Source organism: Mytilus galloprovincialis, chromosome 14 (assembly GCF_965363235.1).
Source record: "Mytilus galloprovincialis chromosome 14, xbMytGall1.hap1.1, whole genome shotgun sequence".
NCBI classification, from domain to species: Eukaryota; Metazoa; Mollusca; class Bivalvia; order Mytilida; family Mytilidae; genus Mytilus; species Mytilus galloprovincialis.
This window is the reverse complement of record NC_134851.1, coordinates 52,602,330-52,621,076: the sequence shown is the minus strand read 5'-3', so window position 1 is coordinate 52,621,076 and position 18,747 is coordinate 52,602,330. Positions and strand designations below refer to the sequence as shown.

The 18,747-nt window shown below is 31.9% G+C and overlaps 1 protein-coding gene across 2 annotated transcripts in view; it reads right to left on the bottom strand.

Annotated features, from left to right (window-relative positions):
* LOC143059422 (uncharacterized) overlaps window positions 1-18,747 on the bottom strand; it is a 374,671-nt gene that overhangs the window by 17,224 nt on the left and 338,700 nt on the right. For both annotated transcript variants that reach the window (XM_076232911.1, XM_076232912.1), the window contains exons 61-63: window positions 15,947-16,023; window positions 14,619-14,687; window positions 4,198-4,324 (exon numbers count right to left, since the gene is read on the bottom strand). In XM_076232911.1, coding sequence (XP_076089026.1) covers window positions 4,198-4,324; window positions 14,619-14,687; window positions 15,947-16,023 — 273 coding nt within the window. The remainder of the gene's footprint in view (window positions 1-4,197; window positions 4,325-14,618; window positions 14,688-15,946; window positions 16,024-18,747) is intronic.

Genomic DNA, 18,747 nt, shown 5'->3' with positions numbered 1-18,747 from the left:
TAAGATATCTTATAAACTATAAACTATAAAATATATCTTATAAACTATATAAGATATCTTATAAACTATATAAGATATCTTATAAATTATATAAGATTTCTTATAAACTATATAAGATATCTTATAAACTATATAATATATTATAAACTATATAAGATATCTTATAAACTTTAGGAGATATCATACATACTTTCTAAGATATTTTATAATCATTATGAGATATCTTATACACTAAATAAGATATCTCCTATAATATATAAGATATCTTATATAATTTCATTTCTATGAGATATCTAATATATCATATAAGATATCTTATATTGTATAAGATATCTTTAATGTTATATAAGATATCTCCTAAAATTTATAAGAATTCTTATAAGGTATATGATATATCTTATAAACAATTTTTATATTAGATATCTTATATAATTTATAAGATATCTTATATAATATACAAATATAGCCTTTGTATGAGGTCGATACAAGGATATATTGACCTGAAAGAAGTATATTGACTGAGGACGAAGTATTGACCTCATACAAAGGCTATATTTGTTATATTATCAATTTCCGACCATGTTTGTATCAAAATCGTCATTTAGGTTTGTTGGAACTTTATAGATATTACATTGTCTCATTGACAATAACAACATATTTATTTAGTTGTTATTTCATTTACTATTTTTTTTGGACATCTTATGTATTTGAAGATTTTTTATCGTCAAATAATCGATCACAGTTGACGTTACGCACGATACTGGTGTCACTAAACGTAACGTCGAATTACGACGTTTTCTACAAGGAAAAATGAAACGTTGAAAAACGACGGCATTGAAAGACTGAATTTGATGTTTTTTTAATTCGATTGTATGTTTGTTTTGTTTATTTCCCTTTCAGTTTACGTTAATTGTTTCTTTAGTTTGTCTTTTTTTAATGTTTGTTTGTTTATAAAATATAAGAAAATATCTTGTTCAATTTTATTCCGAATAGTCTGTTACAAACTGCTTTGCTCTGCCAGTACAATTATTTCTTCGTGAATGGCCAAGGACAAATCAATTTTTTTTTGTGTTTTTCCCTTTGTCTTCTCTTTTTTACAGCAGCTATGGAATTTTTGTATTCTTTTATTCTCTCATTTTGTTTCATTTCGTAGTATAATTTATTTCTCTCACTTTTTTGTTGTTTTTTCCTTTCTCTATACATTTTCATTTTGTCAATTTTACCTTTTGATTTCATGATGGAACCTACAGTTGCAAAAATATCTTTAATTTAAAACACATCGCAAATTAAATACGTCGAATTGACGCATAAGAAAGGTGACGTTAAAAAAAGATAAATTTACGTTGAAATACGAAAAAAGACGTAGGGGACATTTTGTAAGTCTCAGAAAGTTAGAAATATTATTAATTAACTAAACGGCTATACCAATACAATGGGTACCATTTTAAAGCTTAATCCATGAGCAATCTGATAAGCATAAAGTACAAAGTGTGAAAGCTTCGCATTCTGAACTGAGATGACACAATCTAAGAAAATGTGTAAGGAAACGTTGAATGTAGAATAAGGGGATTATTGTTAGTCATTTAAAATATTGCAATTATTTAGAGAAGAAACTTTTATATGAAAATCTAGTGACGTTAAAATCAAATGATTACAATGCTTACCTTTATTGTTTTCCGCCACCATTTTGCCTATTGACATGACTTTTTCGCCAAAAAGACGTCACAATTAATTTGTTAGTTATGACGTTACTGAGTGAAATTTGGCTGAATTTATGCAATGTTTGCAATATTTTTAAGAGATTACTAGAGTGATAACGGTAAAATTTTGTTACATCTTACAAGTTATTTTCATAACAATTTTGGTTTCAACAGGCGGATTGACAAACACACATTTTATAAAACGACTATCTAATTTAATAATGATAAAATACAATTAAAACGGAATATTTTGGTATATAATGATACAGTTTTGTTTTACTAACTGAAGTACATATTCGCCATCCAAATGTTAATACACGTCAAAGTAAGAAGTGACACCAGTATCGTGCGTAACGTCAGATATCATTTGTTTCAAAACGTTAAACAATATCCTGAAATTCATTACATGACGTCACAAAGTATATCGGTTTTTAGATATTCTAAAAATAACCGTGCAATATGCGTTTTGCCGGTCAATATGCTTTTTGCTATCCGCCGTTTTCTCTCTACCTTCGAAAATATAGTTTAACATGTGAATATCCCTAAATGAATCAAATTTGTTAAAATATATGAATTAATAATATTATAAGATATCTCATAAACTTATATAAGTTATCTCATAAACTATATAAGATATCTCATAAACTTTATAAGATATCTTATAAACTATAGAAGATACTTACAAAAAGGTATATAGTTTATAAAATATCTTATATAGTTTATAAGATATCTTTTATAGTTTATAAGATATCTTATATAGTTTGTAAGATAACTTATAAAGACAATTATAAAAGATATCTAATAAATTATATGAGATATCTTATAAACTATATAAGATATCTTATAAACTATGTAAGATATCTTATAAACTATATCAGATATCTTATAAACTATAAAATACATCTTATAAACTATATAAGATATCTTATAAACTATATAAGATATCTTATAAACTTTAGGAGATATCTTATAAACTTTAGGAGATATCATATATACTTTATAAGATATTTTATAAACTTTATGAGATATCTTATACACTAAATAAGATATCTCCTATAATATATAAGATATAAAGTGTATGATATATCTTATAAACAATTTCTATATAAGATATCTTATATAATTTATAAGATATCTTATATAGTTTATAAGATATCTTATATAGTTTATAAGATTTCTTATACAGTTTATAAGATATCTTATAAAGTTTATAAGATATCTTATATAAGTTTATGAGATATCTTATATAAGTTTATGAGATATCTTATATAGTTTATGGGATATCTTATAAAAGAGGGACGAAAGATACCAAAGGGACAGTCAAACTCATAAATCTAAAACAAACTGACAGCGCCATGTGTATGAGATATCTTATTTCTCTAATTTTTATGCTATTTTCACATTTCCTGACCGGTGTGAGAAAAATATTTCTCCTCACTAGTGAAAAATCTGTTCTCGGCAAATGATTAGTCGAAATTTGATAATGACGTCAAAATGTTTTGTTTTCTTCTCAATTTTCCTATTGTGACGTCATGAAAAAAGGCGACCTTGCCCGATGACGTCGCATATAAAGAACACAAGTTTCTGAAAATCTTTGAAAAAGAATGATTAAAGTCATCAGAGAAACAGATTCCGACACTATAACTCGTGTATTACGATATTTCTCCACTCTCGACAGTTAAATTTAATTATTTAAAAAGCTCGGCAAGCCTCGCGCTTTAAATAATGAAATTTAACTGTCTCGAGTGGAGAAATATCGTAATACACTTGTTGCAGTGTAGGAATCTATATATAGTTTATGAGATATCTCATATAGTTTATGAGATATCTTATATAAGTTTATGAGATATCTTATATAAGTTTATGAGATATCTTATATAAGTTTATGATATATCTTATATAGTTTATGAGATATCTTATAAAGACAATAGTTTTACAGTTTAAACTGGTTAAATGTGGAAAAACGACTTCAATATGACAATTCTTAATTAATTTTATTTAAATCATCAAAAAATATGGTTTCTAACTATTTACAAGAACATTTTCATTTTAGTGGTAATCAAAATTATATTTTAAGTTCAACTGATGAAAAACTATTAAATTTTCTTTATAAATATGTTATTATTACTTTGAGGATACTCAGGAAGATTATCATCTTGAAATAAAGATTATTTATTCATTTATTTATCTTTCAAGTAATCCTCCAGTTTGCTGATGAAACAAAAGAAAAACACTTGTTTATATCATGCAAACTACACTTATACAATCTGATAAACTGATTATCGACATCACATCTATATTGTAATATATCAACTGCTGAGCACACACTATGAATCTGTTTTTAAGTTGTTCCCTAAGCTCACCCGACAAATAGATTGATATTGTCCTCTCAGCTGACATTTTACAATATCAATCTGCAGACAACCTGATAATCGGTACAAATAATAGTTTGTTAATCTGGTGACTTCAATTAAACAGGTTTATGGTTTAAGCTTACGGTCAGTTTGATTGTTCATGTTATAATGTGCTGCCATAATTTTCTTAGACTGTTCCCTCTCCATATCAACAGTCTGCCAATACAAATCTAAATCTGAGCCAGGAATTTGGATGTTGTAGATTCTTACCTGTAACAAAAGCAAACAATTCAATATTTATTTGTTAATAATTTTTATAATTGTCCACATAAAAAAAAGATTTTTATCGTTCACTTTATCAAATCTAATTTTGTAACTAAGGTTAGATGCTATTTTTGTCGAGCCTGCGACTTTTGTTGCAGAAAGCTCGACTAAGAGATAGTGATCCGGCGGCAGTGGCGTAAGCTAACTTCTTAAAAGCTTTATATTCCAGAAGGTGGAAGACCTGGATGCTTCATATTTTGTATATGGGTGCCCTTTGTTATAAAATTTCCGTCAGTCACATGTCCAATGTCCTTGACCTCATTTTCATGGTTCAGTGACTACTTGAAAAAAAAGTTAAAATTTTTTGTAATGTTAAATTCTCTCTTATTAAAAGTAATATGATAACTATATTTGGTATGTGCGTTCCTTGCAAGGTCCTAATGCCCGTCAGACAGTTTTCACTTGACCTCGACCTCATTTCATGGATGAGTGAACAAGGTTAAGTTTTGGTGGTCAAGTCCATATCTTAGATACTATAAGCAATAGGTCTAGTATACTCGGTGTATGGAAGGACTGTAAGGTGTACATGTCCAACTGGCAGGTGTCATCTGACCTTGACCTCATTTTCATGGTTCAGTGGAAAGAGTTAAGTTTTTTGTGTTTTGGTCTGTTTTTCTAATACTGTATGCAATAGGTCTACTATATTTGGTGTATGGAATGATTGTAAGGTGTACATGTTTAGCTGGCAGGTGTCATCTGACCTTGACCTCATTTTCATGGTTCAGTGGTCAAAGTTTAGTTTTTGAGTTTTGGTCTTTTTTTCTTATACTATATGCAATAGGTCAAACTATATTTAGTGTATGGAAATATTTTATAATCTTGATGTCAGTCGCACAGGTTTTATTTGACCCTGACCTTATTTTCACGGTTCATTGCTCAGTGTTAAGTTTTTGTTTTTATACGACCGCAAAAATTGAAAATTTTTTGGTCGTATATTGGTATCACGTTTGCGTCGTCGTCGTCCGAATACTTTTAGTTTTCGCACTCTAACTTTAGTAAAAGTGAATAGAATGAAATTTTAACACAAGGTGAATGACCACAAAAGGAAGGTTGGGATTGATTTTGGGAGTTTTAGTTCAAACAGTTTAGGAATTAGGGGACAAAAAAGGCCCCAAATAAGCATTATTCTTGGTTTTCGCACAATAACTTTAGTTTAAGTAAATAGAAATCAATGAAATTTAAACACAAGGTATATGACCACAAAAGGAAGGTTGGGATTGATTTTGGGAGTTGAGGTCTGAAAAGTTTAAGAATTAGGGGCCAAAAAGGGGCCCAAGTAGGCATTATTCTTGGTTTTCGCACCATAACTTTAGTATAAGTAAATAGAAATCTATGAAATTTAAGCACAAGGTTTATGACCACAAAAGGAAGGTTGGGATTGATTTTGGGAGTTTTAGTTCAAACAGTTTAGGAATTAGGGGACAAAAAAGGCCCCAAATAAGCATTATTCTTGGTTTTCGCACAATAACTTTAGTTTAAGTAAATAGAAATCAATGAAATTTAAACACAAGGTATATGACCACAAAAGGAAAGTTGGGATTGATTTTGGGAGTTGAGGTCTGAAAAGTTTAAGAATTAGGGGCCAAAAAGGGGCCCAAGTAGGCATTATTCTTGGTTTTCGCACCATAACTTTAGTATAAGTAAATAGAAATCTATGAAATTTAAGCACAAGGTTTATGACCACTAAAGGAAGGTTGGGTTTGATTTTGGGAGTTTTGGTCCCAACAGTTTAGGAACCCAAAGGGTCCAAATTTGAACTTTGTTTGATTTCATCAAAAATTGAATAATTGGGGTTCTTTGATATGCCGAATCTAACTGTGTATGTAGATTCTTAATTTTTGGTCCCGTTTTCAAATTGGTCTACATTTAGGTCCAAAGGGTCCAAAATTAAACTAAGTTTGATTTTAACAAAAATTGAATCCTTGGGGTTCTTTGATATGCTGAATCTAAAAATGTACTTTATTATTGGCCCAGTTTTCAAGCTGGCCCAAATCGGGGTCCAAAATTAAACTTTGTTTGACTTTATCAAAAATTGAATAATTGGGGTTCTTTGATATGCCAAATCTAACTGTGTATGTAGATTCTTAATTTTTAGTCCCGTTTTCAAATTGGCCTACATTAAAGTCCAAAGGGTCCAAAATTAAACTGATTTTAACAAAAATTTAATTCTTGGGCTTTTTTGATATGCTGAATCTAAACATGTACTTAGGTTTTTGATTATGGGCCCAGTTTTCAAGTTGGTTCAAATCAGGATCCAAAATTATTATATTAAGTATTGTGCCATAGCAAGAAATTTTCAATTGCACAGTATTCAGCAATAGCAAGAAATCTTCAATTGCACAGTAATAGCAAGAAATCTTCAATTGCACAGTATTGTGCAATAGCAAGAAATTTTCAATTGCACAGTATTGCGCAATAGCAAGAAATCTTCAATTGGACAGTATTGTGCAATAGCAAATATTTTCAATTGTACAGTATTGCGCAATAGCAAGAAATATCTTATTGCACAATATTGTGCAATAGCAAGAAATTTTCAATTGATTGGAGTTATCTTTCTTTGTCCAGAATAGTAGTTGAATCAACTTAAATCATTGTTTTATACAATATACAATGTATATTCACTTTTACTACCAACTGATAAATTAAAACAATCTTTACCATTCAGTGATAACAAGCACCTTTTGTTACATTTTAATATTTTATGATGTTTTTAAATGAGTAGTTATTGTTGCAAACTCCATTAGAAATTTGAATTGAGATCAGTTTTGGAAAAAGGGAAAGGGAGATGTGAAACATTTTTTTGAGAGGATTAATATTCAACAGCATAGTGAATTGCTCAAAGGCAAAAAAAATATTTTAAGTTCATTAGACCACAATCCATTCTGTGCCAGAAACATATGCTGTGTCAACTATTTCATCACAATCCAAATTTAGAGCTGAATCCAGCTTGAATGTTGTGTCCATACTTGCCCCAACCGTTCAGGGTTCAACCTCTGCGGTCGTATAAAGCTACGCCCTGCGGAGCATCTGGTTTGGTCTGTTTTTCTTAAACTATAAGCAATAGGTCAACTATATTTGTTGTATGGAAGTATTATTAGCTGTACATGACTGCCTGGCGTGGTTCATCTGACCTTAGCCTCATTTTCATGGTTCATTGGTCAATGTTTAGTTTTCTTGGTTATGTTAAGTTTATGTGACAGTTGTAATAAAGCTTTGTATTTAGGACTATCAACATAAAACCAATGATTAGTAAAGAAGGCGAGACACTTCAGCGTGTGCACTCTTGTTTATAGAAACAATGTTGTTAATCTTGTCTTTTTTCCTGAATTTCAGTGATTTTACAGATCACCCGAACAGTGGAAAGGGATTAATATAAGTTGCAAAACTTGTTTCCCAATCCACTATAAATTAATATGTTAAAACTAACTACAGATCATCAGTTACTAGCATGCCTTAATTAAGACCTTCACTGCTTTGTTCCTCAAAACTTCTATGTCAGGAGTGTAACAGATTTTAGCCAATCAGAAACAGGCCAATTCAAATGCAATTTAATTAAACTGCGTCCCGAGCACAGTGGATACAACCGCAGAGGTCCAAACCTGACTAGTTTGGGCAAAAATGGACACAATATTCAAGCTTGATACAGGTATGAATTTGGGTCGTAATAAATTATTTGACACATAATAAATGAAGTCAAAGTACTTAAAATTGGTTTTATGATTTGAATTTATATTCAAGATTTCCTGCTATTGTACAATCCACTGTGCACTGTGTTGTTGCACACTACTTAGTAAATCTGTTTTCAGACTATATACAAATAGTTAGCAATTGTGACCACAACTTTCGATTTGTGGTATTAAACCTTGTGGTACAATTTCAGAGCAATCAAAGTATTATACTGAAACTAGAAAAATGCTTGTGTTGGGACTCTGTTTGGCCCATAATTTCTTAAAGGTTGGGACCATCACCCCCTTCCTTTCCAACCTTCTTTTTGTGGTATTTAACCTTTTGCTTAAATTTCTAAGAGATCCATACACCTTAACTAAAAGTTATTGTCCGGAAACCAAATGTCTTCAGAAGACAACGACTAAGTGAGACATATGATAGCTTTATTATACAATCCCTAAAATTGTTTGCAGTCGTATAAAAAGTAATAACTTGTCTTCTGTGTTTAGCTGAGGTATAGTACTGTAATTTTTTATAATAATTATCAGCTTGTTTTTCTACATGTTGAGGACAAATGAACAGAAAAAGAGGAATGGGATGCTGAACTTAAAGAAGGCAGTCCTGTTATTCTGGTGCCCCATTTGTCCGATCCCTTTTCCTCTGACACCCCAATAGTCCTACCCCCATTAGTCTGTCACCCCATTTGTCTGCTGCCAAAATAGTCCGACACCCCTATAGTCCAACACAGAATAATTGAACAACATTTTACATCATTTTAGAATGAAAATCCCGGTGGTATGTTCATTTTATCCAATAATTGACTGATTCATTTTTAAGTAAATAATAAAAAAAAAACCTAAGTACAAGAGGAAAATCTCTTTAGTTAAAACTAATCTATCTTACTGAGAGGTCTTAAAATATGATAATGACATATTCATAAAGAACATAAAATATTATAATGGTAATTAATTCAGTACATAACCAAGAATTTTCTTAATATATTATAGCCGGAATTTACCACAGAAACTTACTTTAAATAAATCAAATATTAACAGCAATAAGTGCATGCACTTTAATGGTACACCAATCTGTTGATACCTGATAATGATGTCTTTACACTAAATTCATTGGATGGTGGATGTGTACTGATTGTTATTTTAGTTATGATAAATGATTTTATTTATTAGTTGTTATTATGATCGTCCTAATGTCTATATCACTCAGCTCAGCTCTTAATAAAATTGCATATCACGGCTTTGTGATGTCAAATGTGTTGATCCAGCATCAATAACTTTCACGCGGACATATCAGCCATGTCATAATGTTTGAACCAAAGCTGATAAATCTGACCCGAACTTATAAAGTCATCTTATGGTTGCTGGTGAAACTAAGAAAACATTTCAAAAATACGCAAAAACAGCCTAATAAATCAATCCTCAGGTTATCTACATTTTGATATTTGAAAATATCAGCTGCTCGACACAATATGAAGGCTTTCTGATCTTGTTCTCTGCGCTCACTCGACAAAAAGCTTCATATTGTGACTCGCAGCTGATATTTTACAATATATTGCCTGAACTTACTTTAATGTTACGTTATCAACATGCTGATAATCAGTACTTATTTTAAAAAATACCCTTCCATGTCTGGACTTTGTTATGTTTGATGTTAATCCGCTTGGTATCGATCTGTTGAGTTAAGCCCTTTTCAACTGATTTTAAAAGTTGGTGCTGTAACACCACTGTTCAAACTTAGGGGATGGGGATGGGGCGGCCGCAAACATTTTTAACCCCATCAATTATATGCGTGCCTGTCCTAAGTCAGGCGTCTGTACTCTTGTAGATGTCATTGGTAATCATCGATATAAGAGGTTGTGGTATGAGTGCCAATGACTACTCCCCGTCCAACCATGTCTGTCGTATTTGCTTTTCGTTAAATTTTGTTTAGTATTATACTTGGGTCGTCAGTTATCTCAATCCAAGTCTTTTCATATTTTAATGTCTGAGCGCTGTTTTAACGGACTTTACGGTATGGGTAATTATCATATACTTAGACTAAATAACATATGATTTTTACTGTATGATAACAACATTAAATTAACGAAAACTCTACATTTTTCGAATTGGTGCTTAGCGGGCTGGTACGAAAAGTTTATCACATGTTTCGATTGTTATCACATGCCTTTCCGTAACGTTATTACATGGCATTCAGGTGATGCTCGGCAAATTCCGGAATATACACCTCAATGCTACGTTTTCAGTGAAAAACATTATAAAGTAGTATACAAAACAATTATTTAGATACTGGAAAGTATATTGTGTAAAATAATAAACCAGGTGCTCCGCAGGGCGCAGCTTTGTACGACCACAGAGGTTGAACCATGAACAGTTGGGGCAAGTATGGACACAACATTCAAGCTTGATACAGCTCTGAATTTGGATTGTGATAATTTTTTTGACATAATATGTGTTTCTCATACAAAACATATGTCAAGATCTTACAAATCTATTGTGCAATACTGTGCAATTAAAGATTTCTTCTTCAAACTATTCAAAAATTTGGAATTTGACAAATTTGAAGAAAAATAATTGAAAACTACTACCATCCCCTTTTTTTGCAATTAATCCAAAACCTGACATTTTTATGCATAAATTATAAGTAGTATAAGGGAGGTAAATCCGAACATACCCAACATTTTATGTTAAATGTTTATGAATTACCTTCCTTACACTGCTTTTAAATTGTCTTGATTGTCCATTTACCAGAAAAACCTAGTTTTTCCCCTTTTCTGCCCCTAATTCCAAAACATTTTGAGCCATAACCCAAAGTCAATACTAACCATCCCTTCAAGGTATGGACACTTGTGGTCCAATTTCAGGGAGATTCATACACTTAAACACAAGTTATTGTGTGAAAACTTCAAAAATGCTTATTTGGGCCCCCTTTCTGGCTCCTTATTTCTAAACTATTGGGACCATAACCCCCAAAATCAACCCAACCTTCCTTTAGTGGTATTGCACCTTCTGGTTAAAGTTAATAGAGATCCATTCACTAAAACTAAAGTTATTGTCCTGAAACTAAATGTGTCTTCGGACGAAGACGACATGATAGCATTATACGACACAAAATAATTTTTGCAGTCGTATAAAAACAAAGAAAAACTAGATGTGTCAAAGCGACATGAATCGCCCTGTCCAAAATAGTTGAAAAATCTGCAATTTCAATATAAACACATGTGGACACAAACATGATGATAGTCTCACATATAAAACATCAGCTCAAAATCTGGAGACGTATAGAAAAAAAATCTGTATAACTGTGATTTCAATCAATTTATCAAAGTCCAAAGCCAGTAATTTCAGCAAAAATAAGCGGAGCAGAACTAAACTAAACTTGACCTGTAACTCATCATGGTTAACTCACATACCAAAAATCAACACAATATCTGAAGGCGTTTAGAAAAAAAGTCTGTATAACTGTGATTTTCAACGATTTTCTACAATTTTTCAAAGTCCAAAGCCTGTAATTTTGGCAAAAATTACTGGAGCGGAACGAAACTTAAACTTGACCTGTAACTTATCACGGTTCACTCACATACCAAAAATTAGCCCAATATCTGAAGGCGTTTAGAAAAACAGTCTGTATAACTGTGATTTCAATAATTTTCATCAAATTCTCAAAGTCCAAAGCTTGTAATTTCGGCAAAAATTAGTGGAGCGGAACCAAACTTAAACTTGAACTGTAACTCATCATGGTTAACTCACATATCAAAAATTAGCTCAATATCTGAAGGCGTTTGCCAAAAAAGTCTGTATAACTGTGATCTTCAACAATGTTTCAAAGTCAAAAGCCTGTAATTTTGGAAAAAAATAGTGGAGCAGAACAAAACTTAAACTTGATCTGTAACTTATCATAGTTAACTCACATACCAAAAATCAGCCCAATATCTTAAGGTGTTTAGAAAAAAACTCTGTATGGTTTGTTGCGGAATGACGGAATTACGGAATTTCGGAATGACGGACAAGGGTAAAACTATGTCCCCAACCACTAAATGGCGGGGCCATAAAAAAATATCAATTAAATGCATTTTTACCAAGTTTCAAACATAATTTAGAAATTTACTTTAAAAAAAAATTGACTTTTCTAAACAGTGCTCATTATGTATATTGTTGAATTATTTATTTTGTTGATTCCTCCATATTAAAATATTTTTCTTGTCTGTTGAGGCATATCATACTAGAAAGATTTCATATCGTATGTACTAAATATGGGGTCCGACGTCCGTGAACTTTTCAATCTTTGAACTTCTATTTTAGAACCACGAAAAAGGATCAATATATGAATCTGTTATTTTTCTCCATTGTTAAAGCATATGATAAAAAGATCATAACATGTCATTGTTGATAATTCATGTATTATCAGCCTTTGAGCCATGCGGCTCTCGGGCTGATATTGAACCTAGGGCTGATAACACATGCAATATGAAAAATGACATGTAATAATCTGATATTGTACGACCTCAAAAAAATATTATGGTCGTATATTGCTTGCAGGCACAGGGATTTTCCAACCCTCATATTTGGGTCAGAATATGGGCCCCTGTTCCAAAGAGAAATATGCCCTTTTTTCCCATTTCAGCTCTTAAATTCCCAATTGTATATACAATTGTTGCAAGCTTTTGTTTGTGTCATAATGTGGTATTTTGTTTACAACTCTCAATTATAACTTATTCATTCTCAGAATGCGGAATTTTCCCCCATTAATTTTCAAAATTTTCTTGGGGACCTCTTCCAAGTTGCACACAGCTGGGGTGAACTTATATATTTTCCCAAAATCCAACATTTCAGGAACTTTAATTCCCAATTGCATAATCCCTAAACACTAGGAAAATCACTAATTGGTATAACATCGTCCCTGTCAGCGTCGTTTGAAGACACTTTGTTTCCAGACAATAACTTTAAGTGAATGGATCTTTATGAAATTTTAACACAAGGTTTGAAATCACAAAAGAAAGGTTGGGGTTATGGGCCCAACAAATTCGGAACAAGGGGCCCAACATCTAGTTTCCAGACAATAACTTGTGTAAAAGTGTATGAATCTTTCTGAAATTTTACCATAAGGTTACATACCAAAACAGGAAGGTTGGGATGGATTTTGGGGATTATGGCCAAAATAGTTTAGGAATTAGGGGCCAAAAACAATACTTTTCTTATATTTTGTATAAATTGCTTATTTCTTGACCAATTCCAATGGGATTTTGTTCTTGAATTCTTGGGGTTATTTAATATGCTGAATCTAACCGTTTATCAAGTTTTGGGAATTTGGGCTCCGTTTTTAAATTGGTCCACATGAGGTCCAAAGGCTCCAAACATTGATTGATTTCATCAAAAATTGAAAAACTGAGGTTCTTTGATATGCTGAATCTAACCATGTATTAACATTTTTAATTTTGGTCCCGTTTTCAAATTGGTCTTTTTTAAGGTCCAAAGATTCCAAAATTAAACTTTATATGATTTTAACAAAAATTGAAATCTTGGGGTTCTTTGATATGCTGAATCTAAACATGTATTCAGATTTGTATGCCCCACCTACGATAGCATTATGTTTTCTGGTCTGTACGTCAGTTGTCTGTCCGTCTGTGCGTCCGTTTGCCAGGATTCAGGTTAAAGTTTTTGTTCAAGGTAGTTTTTGATAAATTTGAAGTCCAATCAACTTTAAACTTATAGTACACATGTTCCCCATGATATGATCTTTCTAATTTTAATGCCAAATTAAAGTCTTTGGTATGCTTAATCTAACCATATATTTCTATTTTTGATCTTTGGACCCTGTTATCAAATTGGTCCACATTGAGGTCAAAAGGGTCTAAAATTAAAGTTTTTTTGATTTCATCAAAAATTTAATTCTTTGGATTCTTTGATATGCTGAATCAATCCCTGTATTTAGATTTTGGATATTGAACCATAATAGGTAAATTTATATTTTTAAGTTCAATTAGACCACATTCATTCTGTGTCAGAAACCTATGCTGTGTCAAATATTTAATCACAGTCCAAATTCAGAGCTGTACCTAGCTTGAATGTTGTGTCCATTCTGGCCCCAATTTTTAAGAGTTCTACCTCTGCAGTCGTATCAAGCTGTGCCCTACGGAGCATTTTATTTTCATTGTTGAAGGCCGTACAGTTGACTATAATTCCTTACATCCACGTTTTAAAGACTTTGGTGAATTACAGTCTCAATGACAATCATACCTCACCTCCTTATTTTCATATCATAAGAAAGAGTAGTTCAAATACCAAGTCAGCAACAGTTCCATGAAGTAAGTTTTCATAATTAACCTTTGTCAGACTATTGGGTTGTCAGACTAATGGTGTGTCTGACTAATGGGGATACCCCGCTAAAAAGTAAACAAAGTAATTGATACCAATTTTTATAATTAAGTAGGTACAGTGAAACCACAAATAATGATTATATGCATATTATAATTAAATAAAGACGAAAATAAAAGTTTTCCTCATTCCACAAAAATTGGTACCCACAAAAAAGAAATGAATCTACAGTAATCTAAACTTACATCATCAACTTTCACATTCTGCATGTAGTGTACAAGATCTGATCCTAGATACAATACCATGTTACCATCCTGCAAATAAAAATACATGTATAATACTTGTAATTCTTAGTAGACTTGACAAGACATTCACATCAGGACAAAAGAAAAGGGGCGAAAGATAACAGAGGAACAGTCAAACTCATAGATAAAAAATAAACTGACAACGCCATGGCTTAAAAGTAAAAGGCAAAAGACAAATAATAGCCATGGCGGCCATCTTGGTTGGTTGGCCAGGTCACCGGACACAATTTTATAACTAGATACCCCAATGATGATTGTGGTCAAGTTTGGTTTAATTTGGCCCAGTAGTTTCAGAGGAGAAGATTTTTGTAAAAGATGACTAAGATTTACAAAAAATGGTTAAAAATTGACTATAAAGGGCAATTACTCCTAAAGAGGTCAACAGACCATTTTGGTCATGTTGACTTATTTGTAGATCTTACTTTACTGAACATTTTTGCTGTTTACAGTTTATCTCTATCTATGATAATATTCAAGATAATAACCAAAAACAGCAAAATTTCCTTAAAATTACCAATTCAGGGGCAGCAACCTATCAACGGGTTGTCCGATTCATCTGAAAATTTCAGGGCAGATAGATCTTGATCTGATTAACAATTTTACCCCATGTCAGATTTGCTATAAATGCTTTGGTTTTTGAGTTATAAGCCAAAAACTGCATTTTACCCCTATGTTCTATTTTTAGCCATGGCGGCCATCTTGGTTGGTTGGCCGGGTCACCGGACACAATTTTTAAACTAAATACCCTAATAATGATTGTGGCCAAGTTTGGTAAAAATTGGCCCAGTAGTTTCAGAGGAGAAGATTTTTGTTAAAGCTAACGACGGACGACGACGACGACGGACGACGGACGCCGGACGCCAAGTGATGAGAAAAGCTCACCTGGCCCTAAAAAGTAAACTTCTTCTAAATTTGGACAAATTATAGAATTTTTTGAGAAAAAAGTATATGTACATAAGTTTTAAAAGTAACTATTTAGTTATAAAAAAACATATGCATCAATTTTTTTTTATTTTGAAGTTTTATATGACTTTTAACTAGAAACATGCATGTTTTTCCCCAAAAAATCAATCCCAACCCTCCTTTGGTGGTATGGAACCTTGTGGTGCAATTTCAGATGATGAGGAAGACAATATCATACCATTATAAGGAAGTATTAAATCTCCTGTTATCAGTGATCACAATAATAAGTGCACACAAATGCCAAATATTAATTTCTGAATTTACAGTTATAACAATTGCTATGTGAATAATAGAGATTTTTTTACCCAAACAATTTCGGTAGCATCTGTGATCTGAACATCTAATCCATTTACACCATTGACATACAATGTTACTGACTTTTCTGTAATAAAAAATAAAAAACCAGCATAATATAACTAGAGCCTCTCAAGAGCTTATGTCGCCCACCTGTATTTACTGATGCTGATGAAATCATGTAAAATCCTAATTAATAGTATTAGATATTAGATGTTAATTGTAATGATATCTAAAATAATAACAAACCAGATGCTCCGCAGGGCGCAGCTTTATACGACCGCAGAGGTTGAACCCTAAACGGTTGGGGCAAGTATGGACACAACATTCAAGCTGGTTTCATCTCTAAATTTGGATTGTGATTAAATAGTTGACACAGCATAGGTTTCTGACACAGAATGAATGTGGTCTAATGAACTTAAAATATTTTTTTTGCCTTTCAGCAGTTCACTATGCTGTTGAATATTAATCCTCTCAAAAAATTGTTTGAAGAAATTTTCTTTTTATTTTTGAAATCTGAAATGAGAAAAATTTACCCCCCCCCTTTTTTTCACATCCCCCTTTCCCTTTTTTCAAAAACTGATCTCAATTCAAATTTCTAATGGAGTTTGCAACAATAACTACTCACTTAAATGCATCATAAAATATTAAAATGTAAATTAAAGTGTTTGTTATCACTGAATGGTAAAGATTGTTTTAATTTATCAGTTGGTAGTAAAAGACAAACAAACTGACAACGCCATGGCTAAAAATAAAAAAGACAAACAGAAAAACAATAGTACAGATGACACAAAATAGAAAACTAAAGAATAAACAACACGATCCCCACCAAAAACTAAAAGTGAATATACATTGTATATTGTATAAAACAATGATTTAAGTTGATTCAACTACTATTCTGGACAAAGAAAGATAACTCTAATTGAAAATTTCTTGCTATTTATTGCACAATATTGTGCAATTAGATATTTCTTGCTATTGCGCAATACTGTGCAATTGAAAATATTTGCTATTGCACAATTCTGTGCAGTTGAAGATTTCTTGCTATTGCGCAATACTGTGCAATTGAAAATTTCTTGCCATTTCACAATACTGTGCAATTGAAGATTTCTTGCTATTGCTGAATACTGTGCAATTGAACATTTCTTGCTATTGCACAATACTTAATATAATAATTTTGGATCCTGATTTGAACCAACTTGAAAACTGGGCCCAAAATCAAAAATCTAAGTACATGTTTAGATTCAGCATATCAAAAAAGCCCAAGAATTCAATATTTGTTAAAATTAAAATTAGTTAAATTTTGGACCCGTTGGACTTTAATGTAGACCAATTTGAAAACGGGACCAACAATTAAGAATCTGCTTAAACAGTTAGATTTGGCATATCAAAGAACCACAATTATTCAAATTTTGATGAAATCAAACAAACTTAAGTATAATTTTGGACCCCGATTTAGACCAACTTGAAAACTGGGCCGATAATAAAAAATCTAAGTACATTTTTAGATTCAGCATATCAAAGAACCCAATTATTCAGTTACTGATGAAATCAAACAAAGTTCAATTTTGGACCCTTTGGTCCCCTTATTCCTAAACTGTTGGGACCAAAACTCCCAAAATCAAACCGAACCTTCCTTTTATGGTCATAAACCTTGTGTTTAAATTTCAAAGATTTCTATTTACTTATACTAAAGTTATTGTGCGAAAACCAAGAATAATGCTTATTTGGGCCCTTTTTTGGCCCCTAATTCCTAAACTGTTAGAACTAAAACTCCCAAAATCAATCCCAACCTTCCTTTTGTGGTCATAAACCTTGTGTCAAAATTTCAGAGATTTCTGTTTAATTAAACTAAAATTATAGTGCGAAAACCAAGAAAATGCTTACTTGGGCCCTTTTTGGCCCCTAATTCCTAAAATGTTGGGACCAAAACTCCCAAAATCAATCCCAACCTTCCTTTTGTGGTCATAAACCTTGTGTTAAAATTTCATAGATTTCTATTCACTTTTACTAAAGTTAGAGTGCGAAAACTAAAAGTATTCGGACGACGAAGACGACGACGACGACAACGACGACAACGACGACACAGACGACGACGCCAACGTGATACCAATATACGACCAAAAATTTTTCCATTTTTGCGGTCGTATAAAAACTGCAAAATTTCCGTTAAATTACTAACTAAGGGGCAGCAACCAAACAACATCTTGTTGGATTTGCCTGAAAATTTCAGGGCATATAACATGTTTGCCACCTGTTAGATTTGCTCTAAATGCTTTAGTTACAGAGATATAAGCCAAAATCTGCATTTTACCCCATTGTTCTATTTCAAGCCATGTCAGCCATGTAAATTTATGCCTGGCAGGCAGCCGGAAAATCGAACACATTTTATAAATTAATTACCCTAAAGATGATTGTGCCCAAGTATTTGGTTAAATTTGGGCCGATAGTTTCAGCTGGGACTATTATACTAACTTTGTTACTTAGTATAATAGTCCCAGGTTTCAGAGAAGAAGTTTTTTTGTTAAAGTTAACAGACGACAACAAATGAATGAGGAGATGTGGTTTGATTGAAAATATGACAACTATCCACCAGAATGGAGTGGTAGTAGGCAGTTATAGACTACCATATGACCTACAATATTGAGTAAAACCCATATCCTATTTTAAAACGGAGTGTAAAACAGCAACAATCAATCAATTGATCAATTATTGTTTAAACAGTATTCTCAAATTATAAGTTATATAATTTTATTTTCTACATTTTAGGAAAGCTAATACCTTCATCTGATATTCCAACTGTTGAAAAGTG